Source organism: Xyrauchen texanus, chromosome 19, assembly GCF_025860055.1.
Source record: "Xyrauchen texanus isolate HMW12.3.18 chromosome 19, RBS_HiC_50CHRs, whole genome shotgun sequence".
Lineage (NCBI taxonomy): Eukaryota > Metazoa > Chordata > Actinopteri > Cypriniformes > Catostomidae > Xyrauchen > Xyrauchen texanus.
Window position 1 is genome coordinate 31,823,238 of NC_068294.1, and position 24,605 is coordinate 31,847,842.

General features: G+C 36.6%; 1 protein-coding gene across 1 annotated transcript in view; it reads left to right on the forward strand.

The window, feature by feature from the left end:
• Positions 1–24,605, forward strand: part of LOC127659674 (protocadherin-11 X-linked-like) — a 233,583-nt gene that overhangs the window by 149,292 nt on the left and 59,686 nt on the right. Inside the window, exon 5 of the mRNA XM_052149596.1 lies at positions 6,451–6,652. Coding sequence (XP_052005556.1) covers positions 6,451–6,652 — 202 coding nt within the window. The remainder of the gene's footprint in view (positions 1–6,450; positions 6,653–24,605) is intronic.

Genomic DNA, 24,605 nt, shown 5'->3' on the forward strand with positions numbered 1-24,605 from the left:
TGAATGTTCAGTTTATTCACAGGGTGCAAGTGAAAATGAGGAGTGGCGGCTTATATGTTTTTCAGCTGAGTGGCTCAGATCTGAAGAGATGCCTGTTGGTGCCTTACTGGTTCATGAGCAGCAGCAAATGAGAAAATTAACCATAATGCTATTTCATGGTACTCCACAGTTGGAGACCACCACTACCTGCATCTGCACAGCCAAGATGATGGGAAGAGATTGCAGCAGTTCTTAGGGTCACTCTGCATGAGTGCTCACATATTTGTTAGCCTCTCATCTCCTTTTCATGGGAACAAGTTATAACACCCAACTCAAAAATATATATTAAATTGCAGTTTGTTAAACTCAGAATTCTGAGATTTTTAATTCAGCATTTTGATCTGTGCACTGACAAGATCGTGTCAATTGAAATGCACTGTACATAATATGTACCAGTGAGAGAACTGAATCAGAAATCGGGTGAAGATGAATAAAGAAAAAAACAATTCAGAATACTGAAATGCCTTTAGTATGCTAGGAAAAACATTTGCGAAAATCACAAATAAAATCACAATCGCAATATCTATAAAAAAATCTTGATAGGATTGATAGACCGGTACTTCTTCAGCTAATGTCCTTCCTTTATATAGCCCGACCGATATGGGATTTTTGTGATCAGTACCGTTTTTAGAGGGGGAAAATTCACCAATTACTGATATGGTGGTCGATATATTACATTTTTGAGCTGGAATGAAAACAAACCTTTTCTATGTGGATTGTGCACAGGTTTTGCATCGATATGACTATGGAAAGGTACTCAGAAGGCTGCTTTCTTAAACAAATATTTTTATAAAAGAATATTTGACATTATTATTTTGCATTGTTAACCAATTCTAGAAATGAAGAAAACACTGAGAAAATAAATAGCTAAATAAACATCAGTACTGTATGTTCAGTATCAGTCAGTTGCTGACCATTTAAATAAAGAATAAATTAAGATTATAGCTAAATAAAAATCAGTCCTGAATGTTTAGTATCAGTCAGTGGCTGACCATTTATATAATGAATACATTTAAATAAAATAAATACATAAATAATCATCAGTACTATTTAGTATCAGTCAAATGCTGATTATTTTAATACTGCCAGTCAATTAGGGGCAGGTTGTAAAACAAGATGCATTTACACCTGTCAAGAGATAAACATCGGCAGTGGTGTTACACCATATTCTGCTATACAAGTTCAGGGGAAACTTTCAATGGTGGAAAACCACACTTTTAAATGTTACATTTTGTAAATGCAATGACTGGAATTGTTCGGATGAAGGGGGTACCAAACTGTGAACCCTGAATTAAACAGTTTGGTGAATACATGTTTACACATAAGCTTCCACCTCCATAAAAACCTCTGTGAAGTTGGCACCCCATATAATTACATAATCACCAGAAATATTTCATTTGTTTGTGCTGATTTGTGTCGCAAAAATGAACTTTTGTGCTGGTTTGGTGTTTGAGATATTAAGCATTCTTTTTTGGGCTGGGTGATGTCACTCTCCACCCCATCTTGCTCAAATCGATCCAAACCGGTGCTGGTCATTTGTGCTTAGTTTGTGCTGGTTTGTGCCGTTGAAACAAATGTTGTAACTATTTCCCTTCCTTAGATATAGCAAAAATGTATTCAGGAACGGTGACGTCATTCTCCACCCCATGTTGTCTAAATCACTCCAAACCAGTGTCATCCGTTTGTGCTCGATGTGTGCTGGTTTGTGCCAATAAAATTAATACTTTATCTATTCCCATTCTTTAGAAATAACAGATTGAATTCAGAGCAGTAACTTCACTCTCCACCCCGTGTCGTCCGAATCGCTCCAAACCGATGGCATTTGTTTGTGCTCGATTTGTGGCGGTTTGTGCTGTTGAAAGAGACAATCTAACTAATTCCATTACATAGAAATAACTAAATTATCTCCTGGATCTGTGACGTCCATCATGCATTTACCTCATCTCATCTAATGCACTCATTTTCTGAACCGTTCGTTTGTGCTCGCTCGGTGTATAGGTTTCTTACCGTTGCTGTCATTGTTTTTTTATTTTACTCAATGACTATAGAATTCTGCAATCAGCATTCATTTGTGCTCTATTTGTGCTGTTGAGAAAAAATACTCAGTCAGGCACTAATATAGCCGATATATCCGATTATGCATTGTGTCAAATATACTTGGACAGACAGACAAAGACTGTAGCTCAACTACGCAAAAAACACACTTAAGCACGTATACTGTATAACTGTGCATGTAAACTTACAAAATTAAATGTTCCAGGACTCTTATTCTAAGGCCATGTCCACACTAACAAGTTTTTGCCTCTCTTCCACAATGTCACTGCATTTTTTGCAACCAAAAAAGAAGACATTCATAGTTATCATGGTATTCATAGTTATCTCCATAACCTCATACAGTGAATTTTTCTGCATACCTACAACGTACATACCTTAAAGTCTTGACTACAAACAAATCTATTGAATATTTTCACCGTTGCCAAGGAAAAAAGATACAGCTCACTGAATACATGTTCACCTTTTGTGACAACTTGTCCTAAATGTAGAAAGCAAAACAGTCATGAGGCACTAAACGATTCATGAAAAAACTAAAAGGAAAAAAATACAAAAATATTGCAAAATTGTTTTGCCATACAAATAGTTCAGTTTTTAAATGGAATTAAAGTATGTTAAAGTAATGTTCCTCTCAGAATTCACAGCACCTGAGAGCCCGTTTGTAAAACAGTGCACAGGAAATTTGGTTTTTCACAGAAATAGATGTGTATAGATGTGCAGCTTCGGCTTTTATTCTGTTTGTCTCTCAAAATTGGGTTGGGGGTCCCACAGATACCTAGCTAAAAAAACTGGCTTATTTCTGAATAACACTGACGTTCTGACTTTGCTTGGAAGGACATGGCGATTCACTGATCTGTGACTTCCCTCTGGAAGCTTTTCTTCATGTTAATATAAGCATCATCTCATTCTCTTACCGACCAATCCAGCTCCATCTGCACATTGTCTGGGTCGCCACCGGCGAGGGGCTTTGGCAGGGGTTGGCTTGTTCCAGAACTTGGCTTATTTCTCCTTTTTTTTATCTCTATGCACATACTTTTGATGCTGGTGTTTTATCCTGTTGGACAGGCTTTGTTTGTTCTTGGTATCTTCTCTAGCAGCTTGTGTTTGTTTTATGGATTTCTGGCATGGGTCTTTAAACAAGTGATAATGTTTTACAATGCATACACACCTTAACCCTCATGTGCAAAAAGGAGAGATGTGGATTGTTTGTACTCTGTAGGGCTTGGACTGTATAGATAGTATTTAAGGATATAATGTCTAAAAAAACAAAGTTTGCATTGAAATGGCCTGTCCTTGCCTGTCCCCATGTGTTCTTAATCATGTGCCTCTTGCAAACCAATTGGAGTCATATCAGATAGTGGAGAGTTGTGGCTATGATAGTTCTCAAATGATCATTGATAGCTCTATTTATTCAATTATGACATTAGATTTGGAATGCACTGTGCAATCATACATATTAAAGCAATTTAAAGTATTTAAGTCTGGTTTTGATTCACCAGAGCTTTTGAGCATGTTAACGTTAATAACTTTTGATTCTTGATTTGCTAGTACAGTGATTCACGTATATAAGACAATATTCTGTGTGGTGTTAAATTAAAAAATGTTTAAACAAAAGAAATATTATTCCAAATAGGCCTGTCATGATTATTAAATAATCGTCTGATCACGTTTCAAAAAATGATAATAAATAAATAATCACTATTATCGTGCACTATAAATTCCAGTTATATTTTACTGTCCAAATAATGGAATGAACGGGCGTGTTTGAGTGTCTCGTTCATTTGAACTCAGACCGTCTCACTGAGCGGCTCCTGAAGAGCAAATTCTTTCTAGCTAAACAGTCTCTGCTGAAGAGTGCGTGAAGATTAACTGCTTCGGAACTGGACTTGATGCACGTGCCATCTGCACCAAACTCCCACAAAAACAAAACATATTTTAGTGAATGCAAAGTGCTCAGGTTTCACTTTAATTTAATGATTGTGAAATGGTAAATGTTATTTGTCATTGTGGTTTCATACACAAAGTGTTAGAGGAGCCCTGTATCATGAAGAAACAAAGTAGCTCAAAGGTTTTTCATAATGTGAAATAAGGGCTTGTCGGTTTTAATCAGAGAGCCTTATAATAACACGTGAAAGTGATGAATTTTGGAGAGAAATATTTTACTATTGCATACTTTATAATATATAATATAATAGCTATTCAGGTTGGCTGGGTTCCAACAACAACTGTGTAAATGCAAAATGTACAAAAACTAAAGTTGACAAAAAAAGGTGAATATATTTATATTTAAAATAATATTTTTTTATGTGATTTATAAGCTTTTAAAGCCTCAAAGGAAATCAAGTAAAAGATACATATGAATAAAGGAAATCTTAAGGTTTATGAAGCACACATGACAAAAGCATGACATTTGGATGACAAGTAATCGTCATAATTGTGAAAGCCCTAATGCCACTTGGGTTAATATTTTGATATCTATGTGTTAAAATGCAGACCTTATTGGAGCAACTGTACAGTATGTCTTTGTTTCTAACTCTCACTGAATGTTCTCTAATCTAACGTTTCATAGGAAAACAAATTAATCACATTTTATAGCATGGGTATGCAGATTTATTTTTATAAATATTTTATTTTGTGAAATAATCATAACATGCATAACATTTACACAATCAAATATCTCTGTTTTTTTTTCCTTTCTTTTTTTTTTGCAATGAATTTAGCTTTGGAAATTCAATTGTATTTTCTGCTTTTCCTTCTAGCTATAATAATGCCACAGAAACTGACTCGCTGTCCATGGGATTAATATGAAAAAACTAATACATTTATATTGTCTTATTACATTCTTATCAGTGGTTCCCAACCCTGTTCCTGGAGTCCCCCCCCCCAACACTACACAAGCTGTGTCTCATTTGGAATGATGCGTTCTGCGGAAGTCACATTTGTCGGCCGCATACGTCATCGAGGCTGTCTCGTTTAATTTTCTTATTTTTTTGTCTTTCTTTTTCTTCTTTTTTATCTATTGTCAATACCTTTTTTTTGTATATACACTTATATTTATACAGTTGTTAACCTTTTTTTCATTCCCAATAAAAAATAAAAACAAAATGAAACGAGACAGCCTCGATGACGTATGCGACCTCCGGAGGCCACATCCTTCCAAATGAGACAAAGCCACATTTTGGATATCTCCCTAATCAAACAAGCCTGATTCAACTCATTAGCTTGTTAGCTGAGACTCTACACAACTTGAATTGGATCTGTCAAATAATGGAGATATACAAAATGTGCAGTGTTAGGGGGCCTCCAGGAGCAGGGTTGGGAACCAATGCAATTAGATGAAGAGGAAGATAAATGTGCTCTGTTATATAAGGACTCATGTAAAGGCTGTGCTTGCCTGTGGCCATCTTCTTACTGCTAGCAAATTAAGAGATCGAACAAAGGTCAACTAACGTACCAATCCCAAACCCAACCCCAAAGAGACAGAGGTTATCCTCCTTTGAACAAGAAAATCTACAGTGTTCCCAGATCTGCCAAGTTAAAGTTACTTGATCCACATCCTCCTCTGCTGTCTAAATTGGGCCAATGGGTCGAAACCAGTGGAGCCTTGTGAAAAAGAATCACTAGTTTGCATGACTGAGGGCAGTCTCTATCTATCAGAAATCCAATGCTTAAAAGGACAAACGGAAACTAAAATATTCAGTCACACTGCCTTTGTAGTGCAGCAGAGTATAATAACCAGTGTCTCAAACAGCAATGAGAATTATTTCATAAAACTGATTAAATTATAGATTGACATTATTGCTGACTGTCATCTCACAGCAGAATCTTGCATTTATGTGATTTATTGTATTCCTCCGTACGTTTGTTACTTGGTAATATAACACTAACATCTGCACCAACAAACAGCGTGTGCATATATGAGTGTGTAACCCTCATGTTCTGTTGAGAATTGCATTTCTGTTCTTATGTTTGGGGTCACAGAGACCCCAATTCATTGCATTTGTTCATGTTTTTGTCCAAGGCTCTCTATTTGGTGCATGTTATTAAAATACAATTTAGTTTATAATTAGTTCTCATATGATTAGGAAAAATCATGAAGTTTCAGACAAATAATTTAAGTATGTTTTTTAGCTATTACAAGAGCTCCAGGGTCAGTAAGTCCCCAAACAGAACATGAGAGTTCAAATAAGATCTTTTATAAAATATATTTTTCATTTAGTAACACATTTATCTGCTGGTCCTAAGCTGTTGTCCTGATGCACAGCAAGAAATATTCAAAATGATGCGTCCTGTTGCTGCCTGAAAGCCTGAAGCCATTGCCTGATCAGCTTGAGTGCTGTGTGTTTGTATGTGTTGTAGCAGACGCAACGTCGCGTGACCTTTCATCTCCCGGATGGGTCTCAGGAGAGCTGCAGTGACAGCGGGCTTGGAGAGCAGGAACCGAACAGTGGTGCCAGCACCACCCAACCTCTGCCCCTGGGCTTCCCTCAGGAAGAGTACTACGAACAGACCTCACCAAACAGCCGCACTGAGGGTGATGGCAACTCTGACCCTGAGTCGAGTGAGTACAGACCACTATCCTTTACCTGCACATTTTCAGCAGCAGACACAATTGAAGGGCCTTAGAAATTGCTGAGTGAACAGTGACTTTGTCCGAAACTAATGACAAAACACGCAGCATTTTGTGTATGAAGGTACCTCCTAAGTACAAGCACTGTAGCATCATGTCTAATGATCTATAGCAGTGGTTCTCAACCTTTTTTGAACAAACGCCCCCCTGACCTCTTCATGATCCTCTTAACGCACCCCCCCCCCCCCCCCCTAAAAAAAAAACAAAAAAAAACAAAAACACTTCAGAAATATTATTACAGCCAAACAATTGCAACACTGCTACCTGAAGCCTGAGTTTTTGGTAAAAAAAAAAAAAAAACTGAAACAGAAGTTTCTTATTGTATTTAAACTACATGTAAAAGCCTCAAGTTGAGTAATATTGTGTTTGGAAAAAAATTCAAAAACACATGGATTGTTTGAAAGGTATTGCAAATGTATTTACAAATTCAAACAAATTCAGGCTCACACACAAATTTTTTTAAGATGAACCAATCACGTGAACAATAACGTAACTAACCTAAATGGCCAATGAAAAAGCAGCGGTCGTTCGTGCACTCAATTAGGCAATATATACTAGGCTTCAAATTTGAATAGCCTACAAACGGTCATTTGATTTCAAATGACGAACAAATACGACAACAGCTCGGCCACCTGAACTCAACCGAAGAAAAAACGACGTCAAAAACAGCCACTTTTTTTTAATTAATTACGGTCATTAGTGTGAGCCCTGAGCACTAATTATGCGCCTAATTATGTATTCCGCGTTATGTACAGAAAAAGCCGGTGAAAGCGTGCCTCTATTTTGCGCTGAAAATTCTCAGCCTCTTAAAAGCATGTGTAACTTAGGAAGCGGCTCTCCTGGCATATCCTTCTGGTGAAGTGGCAGCAGTAATCCGAGCAAGACGAAGACATAGGCTAAGGAGAAGAGCTGAAAAGATTTTTGCGCAGGCCGCCTGTTGAGTACCTCTGAGTAACGCCCCCATTTGTGCCTGAGCGCCCCCCTCTCTGCTGCCTCGTTCACACCACCCCCCAACGCTGTCCAAACGCCCCCTAGGGGGCGGTACCGCCCCCGTTGAGAAACGCTGATCTATAGCAAACTGAAGTAAGCTCTAGTCGTAATCAAACAAATATTTAGTGACAACACTGCCAATTTTTTGGTATAAAGCTTTAGGGCTAGGAAAAGAATATATATAATTAATCGCGATCTTAACTTAAATAATCCCGATATTGATTCCCAAAATCACAAGATGAAATCTGTGATTTCTATTCTATTTTCTTTGAATTCTGGGTTTTAAGTTTAATTATATTTTATCATTAAAAAATCTCTAATCAAATTAATTTATAGAATTTTAATCAAATGAAAACAGAACAACATATCATTGCATTGTTTTATTAAATGAAGAGCATCTATACTGATCTTCACACAATCCAAAACCCAACATTTGAGTTTATTATTATTATTATTTTATTTGTAGTTTTGGTTAAATTATTATTGATATATTATTAATGTAATTATTACTACTACTATTACTACTACATTGATTATAAAATGTTACTATATGGATGTAATATATTTCTTCATAGGTCTAGATAAATGGAGCTTTTATTTTGGCGGTAAAACAAATGTTTTTGACGGTTTAATTTCTCACCTCTGAAAAAGCAGTTTGCGATATGGGCTATTGTGCTTATTAATCCACAATGTGCTATGGTGTGATTATATACATACTGTACATAGTCTGCATGTGCTAGGCGCTTCACAGTGAATAAAGTTAAATGCTTCTCTTTGTCATTCATTGACACACAGAGCACACGTGATTTTAATGACGTGGTTAGTTTATAAGCGGAGAAAATAATGCTTGTTTAGGGAGGGTGTTTATTTGCTCAAGTTGTTATTGTTTAATGAGGTGCAAAAGAGCTGGTTAATATTTACTGCTGAGATACTCTGTATTGTTGGGCCATTAGTATGACCGACTGGAAGTTCTGACCGTGAGCTTGGTAGACCCTCTTCATCATGAAGTTTATGAAGTAAAATTTGCATTTGATTATTTCTATAACCCTGGGATACAAAGCCCTGGTATCACAGCTTAAATACTGTAGGACTGGCCAATGCGCTGGTTGATCCTTTGATTGCAGGGTTCATTTCAGCATCATCATCAGGAAACAGTGGGGCGACTGTGATCTGCACACATCTCTTCATCTTTTGCTGGCTTACACATCAATAATATGGGTGAATTACCATAACGTTATTCATGTTGTTGGAGGCAACACAAGTTAGAATAAAAGGGAACAGCAGTGAAATAAATTGGCTTGCATACACCTGCAGATATCTTCTCTGTCTGGTCTGTAAATGAGACAATAGCGTCTTTGGCTGAAGTGCAAATGTCTTTCCGTTCTGCACCACAACAGAGCTGTGACACTCACTTTGATGAAGCGAGGATGAATGTGTTTCTTTGGTTCTACTCCTGCCAAGCTATTTACATACACATGATCGCCAATCTTTGCTCTTAGATTAGCTGTTGTCGAACTGGCCTGCTGTCTATGATAATGCAACATGTTCTCTCAAACCATGCTGTATCCATGCATTTAAATCCCTATTTTTAAAATAAACCTATATGGCTGATAAACTGTACAGTATATATGGTATACAGTATATCTTTCTATGCATACAAATATATTTTCATATAAAGTAATTTTACACCCAAAGACATTGTGAAATATATATATATACATTGGAAGATCGAATGGAATGACGTAACATACACACAGCGTAGTATTTTTTTGCCCGTAGGAGTACGTATGATTATCATCACATTTCCCTTATTCTCAGTAGCTAACAGTTGGAAACTCATTAACCAGTGTGTCGTTAGCCAGCTAACAAGCAAGAGAACTGAGGTGGCTGTTTTCCCTTACTGAACATCTCTTTTTGACATTTGAAGATCAGAGGTTGCCGATAACAGCTTTAGGAACCAATAGTAATGCCTTTTATTTTTTATGAATTGTTAAAAAAAACAAACAGATTTTTTTAATCAGTTTAAAAGATTACTTAATTCATCTGACCGGTTACTAAATTAACATTTGACTCATTTACTGAATCACAAGTCATCACAACTTTCTGTTTTATTACTTATTTATAACTTAGTTATCATTTTTGTAAGATTAAGAAATTAACAGAGAACTGTTTCTGTTACATATGTTTACATAACCTATGTAATCTAAGATTTTTAGATTTGTATAATTACTCAGTATAATTGGTCATTTAACAATTGTAGGCCTGGTTGATTTACACATTTACAGTTGTTTTGTATTAAATGGTATTTAAATACAACTACAAAAAACATGAACAAAATGTTTTACTTTAATATATACATTTGAATAACTAAAACTATCATTCGAATTATGCAAATTAGCCCACCTCATTTTCCCACCTCATTGGTATTGGTATTAGTGAAGGTTAAGTAAAATTTTTGCCATTTTGCCATAACTGGCATGCTTTGGATCGCTTGCATTCTTCATTCTTCATTCTACAAACTATCAATTTCATATCTATCCTTGCAAATTTTATGCACTGACTTTTCATACACTGAGGAATGAGGACAGACTGCATACTATAATATCCTGTAATAGGCTGCTTCTATGCATCACCCTGTAGAAAGGAACCAACTAAAACACAAGCAGTGATTTGCATATGCTAAGTGATTGCTCTGTGGCTCATTAATATTCTGCGATGGATGCATCTCAGGCTTCATAAAATCAGCCTTATAAATGGGAGCACAATGTGGGTGTCATTTGGGAACTGGGTTAATTGGCAAAGTGGACACCATTTCTTTGTAAAGTATTTCCTTTTCCTCTCTGGGGGCTAAATTGGTCTCAGGTAATTCAGTTACTGCAGACGGTGAATGATAGCTAGATATCAAAGGGACTGCGAGCAGGAATTCTGAAGTCAATCTTGCTATCATCTTGTTACTTTTCGTTTCTACTTCATTCTTTCAAGCATACTCTGTACACAAAATGTATCATTTATTCAGTCGTCAAAGCACAGACTGAAAAACCTTGTGTGCCTTTTTAGAAACTGAAAGCCGCCAAACTGACAGCCTCATGAATAAACATGAGCAATCCAGCACTGCTTAAAATGAAAAATACATTGTGCACATTTATCCCAAGATTATTTGCTATTGTGCAAGAGTCAGATTGATCAAAATCATGTCCTTTATTTATAATCAGCTGTGGAGCAGGTTAGGTTGTTCTTAGATGGTGTAAAGAAAAGTTGATGTCGTACTCTCAAGCATGGTGGGACCCCCAATGTATGCTCCACGAGGACATAAGTAATTTGATTCATTCAGCCCCCATTTCCTTGCTCAAAAGTTCACTGATAAAAGCTGACGCGTTGTTGAGGGTTCAAAAAGAGAGATAGATCCCCCTCTCTGTTTACAGACCCTGAGTCTGTGAGAGGAGTGCATTGGAGGCGTAGGCAGCCCAAGACGGATTAGATATGGTTTTATCAATGAGCAGCAGGCAGCTGTAGCTGTGGCAATCGCTTATCTTGTCGTCTCAATTTGAAAAGAGAGAGAGAGAGCACAACAGGGGGAGATTGAGAGAAAGAATAGAGAGCACTGGTGGCAGACCCAGGGAAAAGGTGATGCGAAGACAGGAAATAAAGCAGGTGACCTGAGAGGATTTGTGCTTGAAAGGTGGTGCAGCTTGTGTCTCAGCTCACCCTGTGTAAAGCCATGTAGAAAAGCAGCGGATACAGCCTTCTTATGACAATGTATTTCTCGGCTCCTCTTTAAAATAGCATCTTTATTAGACCACCCGCTTCCGAATAAAGTTCATGTGACATTTATGTTCCCGTTATTTATGAGGCAGGAGGCAATTCGTTTTATGGCACCTTTTGCTTTGCCTCATGGGGCTTACTTTATCAGACTGTCACCAGTATAGGTTGCTCATTTTTGCCACACTCTCTTTTGAGCAGCTCAAATTTGCCACAGCCTTGGGCTGATTGGCTAAAGACTAAATTCACTTTTGTAAAATTAGCATGTATGTTGTTGTCACTCTGCCACCTCCCTCCATCTTTGGCCTTCTCAAACAGCTGGCACAGGGGAAAAGAGAACTTCTCAAACAATTAATATTTTTAAATCTTAGCTGTCCCTTTAGGCTGCAGCCAAACCTTTGTACTTAACATCAAACAGTATAATGCATTGAAGAGCATGGTTTGTGTCAGCCCTGCCATAGAAACCAGGTGGTTAGGGGGATTTATATTTTTAAGAAGTGTTAGTGTGATTTTAATTTTTAATTTCAATGAGTGTATGATCAATTGCTAATGACAGATGATATTATTTCTTAAGTGTAAAGGAAAGGTAGATGCTATTTCCACAGAATATAAATAGTGGCAGATGCTATTTGCACCCCAAGGAAATTATTAACTTGGATTTTGTGTCTTTGGATTAGTGTTGTCACGGTACCAAAATTTCAGTAGTCGGTACCAATACCAGTGAAATTTCACGGTACTCCATACCATTTTCGGTACCAAAGCAAAACACAAGAACAGGTTACTGAACAACACTCTTTTATTAACAAAGTTAACAAATTAACAGCTGAACTAAGAACAAAAATATACCATTGAGCAACACTTCAAGTTAAATATATTATTTTTGAATTAAAACAAAACTGTACAATGTATACTTAAAGTATTTTTGTACACTTATATAAGATTTGCTTCAACTTTTACTTTAAGTTTTTACCAAGTACTAAAAAAACAAAATAAACAAGCATAATGAATAAAAAACAATTTTCAAACTAATGCGCAAAGTGCTCTCATATTAATAAAGCTGCATATTGCCAATCTAGCTGCATTAAGCGTCCGCGCTCGATGGATGAGCGTCCCCGAGGCAGAGTCTCTCTCAGCCGGGTGCAGTTTCAATCTCTCCTCCTTAGATCGGACATTCGCGTGACTCATAGAAGAGGCACCGACCACACAGAGAAATGCCAGTTTCTGAGTTTATAGTTATTAACATGAGCTGCTTCTATATTAATTGAATATTAATAAAGCTATAACACATTAAATATAACTGCATTTGTAATGCCGGAATGTTTCCTTTAAAGAGCTCCGGCTCCGCTTATTCCACAACGAGAGTGCTTCTGAATATTGTTTTTTTTTTTTTGTAATAATTCCCTAATACTTTGGGATCTACATAAGATGAAGCTGTGAAAGTTTAGAGTGCATCTGGACTGTGACCTGTGTAATTCTTCTCCTCCATCAGGTGTGAATGGCAGTGCTGCTCTCAAGCTTCATCATTACAGTTTAATGTGATTTCATGTTACGTTAAATGAGATCAAACGACTATTAGACAACAAAACATTTTCTCGACAATTTTTTATTTTCGACGTTGTCGATAAGGTCGACTAAACGTTTCAGCCTTAATGCAAATGATAATATGCTTTTAAACTCACCTGCTTTATTTGCTTGAATAAATCCGGGTGTCTGTCTTTCAGGTGCTTTATTAAGTTTTATGTGTTTCCTCCTTTTGTCAGAAAATTGTGAAAGCAGTGTTTACAAATAGGTTTTTGCTGATCTATGATGTTTCCCTTTTCATCAGCCTCAAATCCAAAGAATTTCCAAACCTGTTTTTTTCAACTTTTCTTTTCGAAAAGATTAAGTTGAGACTCCGCAGCAGCAGCTACTTCGCTTGTCGTCATCTTTTGCTTGTTGTGAGCGTTCGAAAGTTCCCGACTCTGATTGGGAACCGGGTAGACCCAGTACTCGGTACTCTGATTAGCTTTTTGTCTAGTGATTATTAGAGTATTGTAGTAAAATATAGTAGACTACATTTTTATTACAGCTACAATTTATTTATGTTAATTTTTCATTGCAAAATAACCTACAGGCCAAGTGTCTGACAACCAATTGGCTTCTTTTCATAATTTTGTCTGGTTCCACTTATAGCTACCAGTTCTATAGTGTGGCCAGTGCTATTTACAGCTGGTGCAAAAGTAACAAGTATTCGATTAAATAATGTATAATATATTATAAAATGATATTGGGTATCACTTTCACAGTGTTGAGTCTACTTCTGAAAAGAAGTGTGTGCTCTGTCTCCACTACAAAGCTCATTTTCCATACCGGTGTGCTTCATAATTGCATGAGTCAGATTGTTTCCTTCCAAATAAGTCAGATTAATTACATAAGTGATATTTATAGGTCTATACTCCTGGAGCATTGCAGTGTGTGTTGATTAACATCCTAAACAACCTTCCCAGATGTCTGACTGGTGCATAACTGGTGCATAACTGGTAGCAATTTTCGACTTTCTCATGCGTTATGTTTTGTATGGCCACCAAGTGACTAATGGAACAGAGCAGCCAATAAAAAAAGCTTGCAAACAAGCAAGCTGTGGAATTTCACTCTTCAATTTCTGTTTTCTACACAGAGAGCATGCTGTTGTTATGCCACTTTAATGGAAATTGTTTTTAAAGGAATTGTACACCCAAAATTGACAATTCTGTCATTATTTACCCTGTTCCAAACCTCTATGACTTTCTTCTGTGGAACACATAAGGAGATGTTCGGCAGAATGTCATCATTCTCTTTTATTGCATCTTTTTCCAATAAAAAGTGTATGGCTAACATCCAGTCTCCTTAAGTGTTCAAAGGAAGAAAAAAAGTCACTCACAACATGAGGGTGAGGGGCTGTTGACAGATTTATTTGTTAAATTTTTTGGGTGAATTATCCCTTAAAAGGATTTTGTGGAAAAATTCCTATATGCATAGAGTACCTTATCAACTGACGTCATAAAAGCCATTATGATTGTTAATGTACATATGGCTCTGTGTACACTTATACAAGCTTCCACAGTTCAGTATTAAATGCAGTCCAAAGGATTTAGTCCAAGTAAGTCTTCATGCATTTTTCCAGCTAAAAGCATATTGCCACAATGTCATTAGTGAAGTATTTAACATGTTGTGATCTATAGCATATGGCTTCATATGAACGGCTTATGTCTTGTCTTTCCAAGATTTAAATCTGGTATAACAAAATAAATAAATAAATTCAAATAAACCAATCCATTTTATTCATTCTAAGTATAATACGATTACAGCTTTAACTATGTCCATACACATTTAGCGTAAGAGCTTTATTGTATACTTTCCTTAAGTGCATTCATAAGTATTTTCTTTTTCGACTGCAGTATCAGAAAAATGCTCTGGCTTTGTTTAGCCTAAATATTAAATGCTCTCTCTCTCTCTTTCTCTCTTTCTCTCTCTCTCTCTTTCACTTTGACAAGGCATTGCTGTTATTGCTGTTAGTCTTATAAACAGATGCTGGGTTGGCCTTTTTAGATAATCTCAAGCAGAGCAAGTAAAACAAGTAAAACAATGTTATAAACACAGCATAAGTGATGAAACACTGAGTAAAACACATTTTCATTTAATCAAATCAGTTGGCCTATTATTTTATTCAATTATGGCTGATGAATGTGTAGCTTAATTACACTCCATTACTGTACGTCTCCATTCCCCAATCAAAGTTCTCTCCAGAAACCCTTTTACATGAAATTTTGACTTTTTATATGCACAAAACTGTTTCAAAGTCCAGGCATTATTAATAATTATCATCAGGGGAACAGAAGGAGCATGCCACCAAGGGACATTATGTCAGGCTCAATATTGAAAGCCAAACTGTGGAAAAATATCTATACTTCTGATAAACAATATGTATCAACTGATTAACTGTGAGTTAATGCTTTGACATCAGTTCATCATAATAACAATATTCGGATTGATTTAAGCATAATATCTACCTCTACAACTCACTTCGACTTAGTTGTAATATGAAACAACCTCATCAAAGCAATGTCTTCATTTCAACCATCATATAATATCATCACATCTTTGCATGCATGAATGCTTGACTTTAAAAGGAATATAAAGAGAGAAAATGATAAAGGCTTTATTTTAAAAAAATATATATTTTTTTTGCTTGCATGCTTGTTAAAGACTTTTCATGGGACACCAATCATTTTGGCATGGTTGCTTGAACCAAACCATATTTACAAATTTGGCTTCTCTCAAATCAAGCAAATTAATGATTTTGTGCTGCGGGTTTTTGGAACCTATTTCCAGCTGTGCGTTAGGCCTGGCTTTAATTAAACTAGCGCTGGTATGCATCTACATACTTTTTTCAGTTTTGCCTTTTTTCCTCCTCTGTCTGGTCTGGCCTTGGTCAGGTGGGGTTTGATTGGTTTCATCTGTTTATTCATCATAGCCAACAAAGTTTTAGGAAAGAGTTTAGTCTTTGAGCTGATATTGAGGGGAAACTGTGTTTAGTCTGCTTTAAATACCATTGATAGTTGTCTTGGGGAAACAATCTATTGATTTGGAAAGCCAAGTCAAGCACTGACATCTCTTTTGTTTCCCTGGAAGAGTTAGGAAAGTGTCATGCAAGAAAGCTCTTAAAGAGTGTATTAAGCAGCTACTGGGATCTTCAAGACGTACTGTATATAAACTCTAGACACTAGACAGCCCTATTTGTTTTGTAATTTGTACTTTTTGACTTTGGTTTCAGCCAACCATTCTGATTGTTCTTTTCACATTATCCACCTGCAGAAATATATATATATATATATATATATATATATATATATATATATATATATATATATATATTGCAATATCACACAAGCAAGTGTGCGATATGGCCCTACATTAGCACTGCTGTGATTCTGCCGTAGGTAATCACAGCAGTGCTGATTTAGGGCAATATAGCATGATTGCGATTGTGATATTGTTTATATAAAACAGTTCAATGATCAAGAAAATCTTTAAAAATGAGGAAAGCTAAGTACGGTTATAAAAAGAGCATTTGTGCTTGGAACTAATTTCTTACACGACCAATCAGAATCTGCCGTTGCTGGTTCAAAACAAATGATGTGTTCAAACCAGTAATTCAAAAATGTCACTTCAGAAATATTATCACGGCTTGTGCTGTTTAGAACAATTTATTGGATAAAAAAGGATGGATGTGAGTGTTTGTTTGTGTTTGTGAGGGAGAGAGTGAGAGTGAGAGAGAGAAGGAGCATGTGTGATCACCTGTTGCCACATCCAAGCAGAGATGCTGTCAGCTTTATGGAGATCAGCTTTCTCAGAGGAAAAATAGCCGTCCAAGCAGGAGTAATTCTCCCTTTTTCGCGGTAGCCGGTGATAGAGTATTTCACTATAGTCCTCTGCCATTTTGAACAGTAATTTTTCTCCTATATGTAAACTCCAGTAAGAGGTAAATAAGGAGTTGTGTAATGAATCTGTCTGTTGTGTCTCTCAGCTATTTTCTAGCTGTAGTTTTGTAGTAGTAGTAGTAATAATACGAGCGATCACGGAGCGCTGTTGTATGTAAACAATGACTGACGGATTCACTTCACGTCACCAACTGCTCACAAAAAATTATATTGTGCCACCACCTGCTGGCTAATATATGTAATGTAAAAAAAAATAAAAATAATAATAATACATATAAGAGACACTTATGCAGTACATATGTGGTCCTGAGTACAGTAACTCAGGACCACACGACCAAATAAGGCTGATGTAAGTGCTAATTTGGTCTCTATCTTCAAAATATTCCACTAGTTTGAGTATATACAGATAATTTCTATAAGGTTTTATTGGTTTTCTGAGAAAGCATCAAATTAGTGTTTTAAGTAACATTCATAAAGGGGATTAAATACATTTTTGAATGAGGAGCAGATACCTAGTGTCAATAAAATATCCAAAACTGCCTTAAATCCAACAATCACTAAGAATATGTCCTTCATAAAATTATTTGGAGGCTAATTTGAACTTTACTGTTTGTATGAAAACAAGTACTGGTTGGAAACCCACCGCACAAAACCTCTGGAAAGAAGATTTCAAAAACTCTTGACAATTAAAACAGCTATTCCATGCTTGTTAACACATTCAGTAAGTCTCGTGTCTGATTTGGCTGGATCAATAGCTGTCTCGTTTGATTGCATCTCCGGATAAAGAATTCTGAACTCTCTGGGGGAATTTCAAACACGTGGCTCAAAAGCACTTGCTAACAACTGGCTATCAAGTCAATATATACAGTGAGTACGGAAAGTATTCAGACCCCCTTACATTTTTCACTCTTTGTTATATTGCAGCCATTTGCTAAAATCATTTAAGTTCATTTTTTTTTCCTCATTATTGTAAACACAGCACCCCATATTGACAGAAAAACACAGAATTGTTGACATTTTTGCACATTTATTAAAAAAGAAAAACTGAAATATCACATGGTCCTAAGTATTCAGACCCTTTGTTCAGTATTTAGTAGAAGCACCCTTTTGATCTAATACAGCCATGAGTCTTTTTGGGAAAGATGCAACAAGTTTTTCACATCTGGATTTGGGTATCCTCTGCCATTCCTCCTTGCAGATCCTCTCCAGTTCTGTCAGGTTGGATGGTAAACGTTGGTGGACAGCCATTTTCAGGTCTCTCCAGAGATGCTCAATTGGGTTTAAGTCAGGGCTCTGGCTGGGCCATTCAAGAACAGTCACGGAGTTGTTGTGAAGCCACTCCTTCGTTATTTTAACGGTGTGCTTAGGGTCATTGTCTTGTTGGAAGGTGAACCTTCGGCCCAGTCTGAGGTCCAGAGCACTCTGGAGAAGGTTTTCGTCCAGGATATCCCTGTACTTGGCCGCATTCATCTTTCCCTCGATTGCAACCAGTCGTCCTGTCCCTGCAGCTGAAAAACACCCCCACAGCATAATGCTGCCACCACCATGCTTCACTGTTGAGACTGTATTGGACAGGTGACAAAGTTTGGACAGGTTCTCCACACATACCGCTTAGTATTAAGGCCAAAAAGTTCTATCTTGGTCTCATCAGACCAGAGAATCTTATTTATCACCATCTTGGAGTCCTTCAGGTGTTTTTTAGCAAACTCCATGCGGGCTTTCATGTGTCTTGCACTGAGGAGAGGCTTCCGTCAGGCCACTCTGCCATAAAGCCCTGACTGGTGGATGGCTGCAGTGATGGTTGACTTACTACAACTTTCTCCCATCTCCCGACTGCATCTCTGGAGCTCAGCCACAGTGATCTTTGGGTTCTTCTTTACCTCTCTCACCAAGGCTCTTCTCCCCCGATAGCTCAGTTTGGCCGGACGGCCAGCTCTAGGAAGGGTTCTGGTCAGTCCCAAACGTCTTCCATTTAAGGATTATGGAGGCCACTGTGCTCTTATGAACCTTAAGGGCAGCAGACATTTTTTGTAACCTTGGCCAGATCTGTGCCTTGCCACAATTCTGTCTCTGAGCTCTTCAGGCAGTTCCTTTGACCTCATGATTCTCATTTGCTCTGACATGCACTGTGAGCTGTAAGGTCTTATATAGACAGGTGTGTGGCTTTCCTAATCAAGTCCAATCAGTATAATCAAACACAGCTGGACTCAATTGAAGGTGTAGAACCATCTCAAGGATGATCAGAATAAATGGACAGCACCTGAGTTAAATATATGAGTGTCACAGCAAAGGGTCTGAATACTTAGGACCATGTGATATTTCAGTATTTCTTTTTTAATAAATGTGCAAAAATGTCAACAATTCTGTGTTTTTCTGTCAATATGGGGTGCTGTGTGTACAATAATGAGGGGAAAAAAATGAACTTAAATGATTTTAGCAAATGGCTGCATTATAACAAAGAGTGAAAAGTTTAAGGGGGTCTGAATACTTTCCGTACCCACTGTATATTTTTCTGATTAGTGTGATTCTGAACATTGAAATCCCCTGGTCTTAAAATGCAAAAGATATAGAAGAAAGAAATAGAAATTTACAAACTAAAATATAATTAAATATGTGCAAATTATCCCCACACTGAATAAATTTTAATCTAAAAATGTGCTTTATGTTGTAGCATTGAAACAATTGGTTTTATTCACGTCAAAAATATGACTTGCTTTAAATAAATCAACATGAGGTTACATCAACAAAACCACTTTTTTAATGGTCAGATCAGGTAGAAATAGCTCCTTGAGTTAACAATTGCAGGTCACAACTTTTTACAGTGCAGTATTCCACTGCAATAAGAGTAATTTACGCATTCGCAAAATTGCCAAGACATTAGAATTCAATCATTTGAACAATTCTGCTGTTATTATACCCAGTGTATATGAATGTTTCCTAGGAATAAAAAGCAATGAACAACATTGTATCATACATTTTATGTAGGAGTAAAGGACCATACGTGGCCAACTTCATGGCTGAAAATTGGTCAAGCTGCAAAGGCACTTCTGCTCATAAGACTTCGAGACTTCATCAACTAAATGCCAATTTGATTACTTTTCTCCCTAATGGCATGATTTCCGTAACCACACGTATGCATTGTTGCCAGAGAACGGCAGTGTACAGCAGCTCATTATCAAAGCTTTGAAATGCCAGGATGTATGTCTTGGATACACATCAATTTTTCATTCTCTTGATTCACTTTGCAAACAGAACCAGACTCTTTACTTCAGTTCCATCAATCAACTCAATTTTGTTAGAAGCCTAACATCCTTGAGAAACATTTGGCTCCATGTCTACCCAATCCAGCCTGTTCGATTTGACATGGTGCATTCAATAGTCAACCTGTTTTCTCATTCAGATACAGCAGGAAAACATGGAAAGCCAATGAAAAATAGATATGTTGATGTTTTATTGCATTTAGGACATTTGTTAACAATAGCTTTTACAAGAGGTTTTGTCTCCTATACAAACTGTAAATCCGATAAACCTCAAGATTGGCCTGAACATAACTCTCAGATACAGCAGCAGAATAGGCTAGTGCTTTTTGATCAGACTAAATTTGAGCTGTAGAAATTGGTTACATGTGTGGTCAGATTACATCAACATATTTTATAGTATTCCATTAATTTACTTTTTTTTATTTTATTTTAATGAGCTTCATATTTTTATCAACAGTTGTCATGCATGGCATGTTTGTTTATTTCAGGACCCCAGATTAGGTGTATTTTTTATTTATGACATTTTTAAAAGAAAAAACCAGAAAATATGCATGTTTACTTATCAGTATCTAATCTTAGTATAGTTGTCTTCTCTAAAATATGAAAAAGAGAGAAATGTCAGCACACCACAGCTCCAAAATTAGAAAAACCATTTTAATGTTCACACCTTTTGAGTTTCGAGCCTGCGGCCCTTCATCAGACTTCTCTAAAATATGGCACAGTGAACTGATTACAATGCATGGCCTCACCCCTTTCTCATTTTTCTTATGCAGACAGTGCCAAGGATAAAGATGGGTCTACTTAGGCTTATTGACCAAAATAACTGAGCGTCAATATATCCCTTTAAATGCCCCTCAGACTCAGCATCTTAGTGGTTGTATTTTTGGTAGCAATAACTATGTTGACCCACATAGTTTTTGATCTTGTTTGTAAAGCAAATTTATGACACACACTGAAGCAGTTTTTGGTTTGGTATTAGTGAAATTATGTATTGCATATTCATGAATTTAAACTGCTACAAATTACCCAGTAAACTAGGGCATCACAATATACCAAGGCATCTGGGCTATTTACGATGGTGGAATTGATAAATTGTGAGAAAACCGTACCTATGAAAGCAAAACACTGCTTGGTCTATTTCCAATGTATCAAAGAAATGAGCGAGACAATCCCAACACAGCTAATATGAGGCAGATTTAATTTGAATAAATAATCATTTTTTTTAGCTCATAGTCCTTTATCTTTACACAGGTCAGTGGGATCTAATCTAAGAGTTATGCGTGTGCATGCAGGGACAGGATTACTCAGTGGCACCCTGTGGTCCAGTGATCAATGTGAGCTCTGATTCTTTGATAAATTGGTATTCTCAAACAAATGGATCACTTCAGAAAGAGCTTGGGGCCAGTAACACAGACAGATGGAGTGTGGGAACAAGGGAGCTTTGCTGAGTGGAGGAAAAAGGATTTCATTTGGGACACACAGAGGATGGATTAGACTTGCCCAGGCAGGAAGTGTTTGTTCGAACAGAATATGACAGGAGCTTTTGAGGGCTTGACTCCGAACATGGAACTCTGGCAGTGACATAGCCCACACACTGAAGAGCTGGTGCATTCGCCACATTTGATATAGTCAAGTTTGCAGGCCATGCTGATGTACCAAGCATCTGTGGGACCTCCAGGCACTGGGGCACCAGGAGGGTCAAGCAGTTGCCTGCCACCAAAATGTGCCTCTAGCTTTCACACCAACCAGCCACGAGTGTCCTTGATGCCCTGCTTCCTCTGCATTCCTGCTTGGTTGCATTGATTTACTCTCTTTCCAAGCGACCGTAACTCCCAGGGGTTTCAGCTGTTCAGCATCTGTCAGACCATGTAGATTTTTTCATGTTGAACCACAGATACTGTATATAAATCTTTATCTACATTGTTGCTGGTTTTGTAATTAAAGAAAGAATTGATATATATATATTGATATCCATGGTCAATATAAAGAAATATTGACCACGGATATTGATGATCTCTGATTAAGTCTTATCGTGTACAGTGTTTTCCTGGGTAGCCAGAGCTATCTTTTGTGGTTCCATTAAAGAAATACATTAGTTCACTCAAAAAAGAAAATTATGTCATCTCTTTGATCCATCTTTTTTTAAACAATGACAGTTATAAAGACTAACTTTAGCTTTAAAAAGGAACCAAAAGTAGGGTGGTGATATGGCCAAAAAGTATCACTATATATATATATATATATATATATATATATATATATATATATATATATATATAGATATAGATATATATATAGATAGATAGATATATCAATAAATGAATGGCATACCATTAAAGGGGGTGGAACTTTATTCCACATGTTTGTTTGACCTCAAAAATAAATGAAAAATAACTTTCTTGTAAACTCCAGAGGATAAGCTACCTTTAAAGTATATTCAGTTTAGGATTTAATCCTACATAAGGTGTGTGTGACCTCTTTTCGATTAAATTTCTCCAATTTCATCTTCAGCTGACATTTGACTCCACTGAAAGACTTTCTTGTGATGGCCCACACTTCAGCTCAGGTGGCGGTAATGCACCAAAAGCTGGATTGCCAACCATGAATAAACAGCACAAGAAGAAGAACTGCACAATGGATCACATAACATTTTTTTTTTATATATATAAATTAACAGCAGCTGTGTTAATGTCAGATTTGTTGCTGTGTTCAGTCAATAGCTGTATTGTATTGTCAGTGCTGTCTTGTTCGGTACTCAACAATGTCATATTAGCTGGATAGCTAGCTGCTAATAAGCGACTACAAGTTTCCTTGACATCATGGCTGCCTGTTAACGAGCATTATACTTCCTAACCAGCTGATTTAATGACTGTGATTCAGTTAGTTATTTGTGTGTATAACTTTGCCAAGCTGCTTGTGTCTTTAGCGACGTATACCTAATTTGATCATCTAGAATGTATGAAATCTATCACGTACAATAAAGGCTATACATTATCAGACAGCCAAAATTTCAGTAGTCGGTACTGAAATTTGACGATTCTCAATACCAGCTGGAATACCACTACAATAATAAAACTAACTAATTTGTTTATTATGGAAGAGTGGTTTAAAGTTAATAAATAATTATTAAAGACTAGTAAACAGCCAGTAATCAAATAATAAAGAAAGCAATAAATAGAAATAGAACAAAATAATAGAACAAATTACGATAATTTCGTGTTTTTTTTAACATCTTTAAAAATCTTTACAGCAGTAGGCTATCAAGTTTTCAAGTAAACATTCCGAATGAAATTTCAACATAACATTTCTACTGGTCTTTACTGTATGATTATAATACATTTATATTTTGTAAAGCTACTAAAGTTACCCAGTCAAGTGCTGCGTGTGTTTTCTCCTTTTCTTGTTACGGTTGTTTGATTATTATAAATGGCACACTAGACGGCAGCAGGTCTGTTCTCTTACATTTACGATCACTTTAGACATCACTCTCTGAGTTTACATGAATACCTCACCAAGACTGGCATTTTAGCAGAATTTTGAAATGTATTTGACCGTTCAGGCACACATTAGCGCAAGCATTTTTGGAACACGTGCAAGTTCAGCACACACACATATACCGCCTGTCAATCAAACAAGGTGCAGCTGGGCTATATCTCTAGTGAATTATAGTATTACATGCTCTGGATTATTAACTTGCTAATAAGTTACACAGGCATTGGCCATCACAAATATAGCTGGTTATTTTTCTTTATTGATGTTTGAATCAGTCTAGGCAATGTGCGTTTATGTATATATTTCTATTGAACAATTATTTGCATCATATGTATTGAGAAGAATTGGATTATGGCACAGGAGTCACATCGAATACTTTTATGATACTTCTCGGTAGGGCTGGGCTATTAATCGAAAGAAAATTCTCTTTCACTTGCCCCTTCAAAAATCCCCTTGTCCTGTAAAAGCGAACAAGCATTAATATCAATCCCTGATTAAAAATTGATATCAAATATCAAGCCCTCCAATAAAAAAAATGTCTTCTGCAATATAGCTCCTAAAGTAAATGTATCTGAGTAATGAGTTTTAGATATTATTTTGGAAAACAAGCCAAAAACGACTAATGAAAAAGTATTTTGATCCAGTGTACACTATAATGGGCTTAGACTACACTCTCTCACCTTTATGTTCACTTCAGTCCATCTTTAACTCACAAAAAACAAACTGTGTGCATAATCCGGAGAAGATTCAGTCTCTTCCCCAGTCACTTCACGCAACTCATAGATGCTGTGCTGACTGTACAGAGACATGCCTGTTTAAGTGTTTATTTTCATAACCGGCTTCCTTCTTATTTGAACTTTAATAAAGCATGCTTTAAAGATATAACGCCGGGTGTTTTCATTGCGAAACAGTATTTTATTTGTT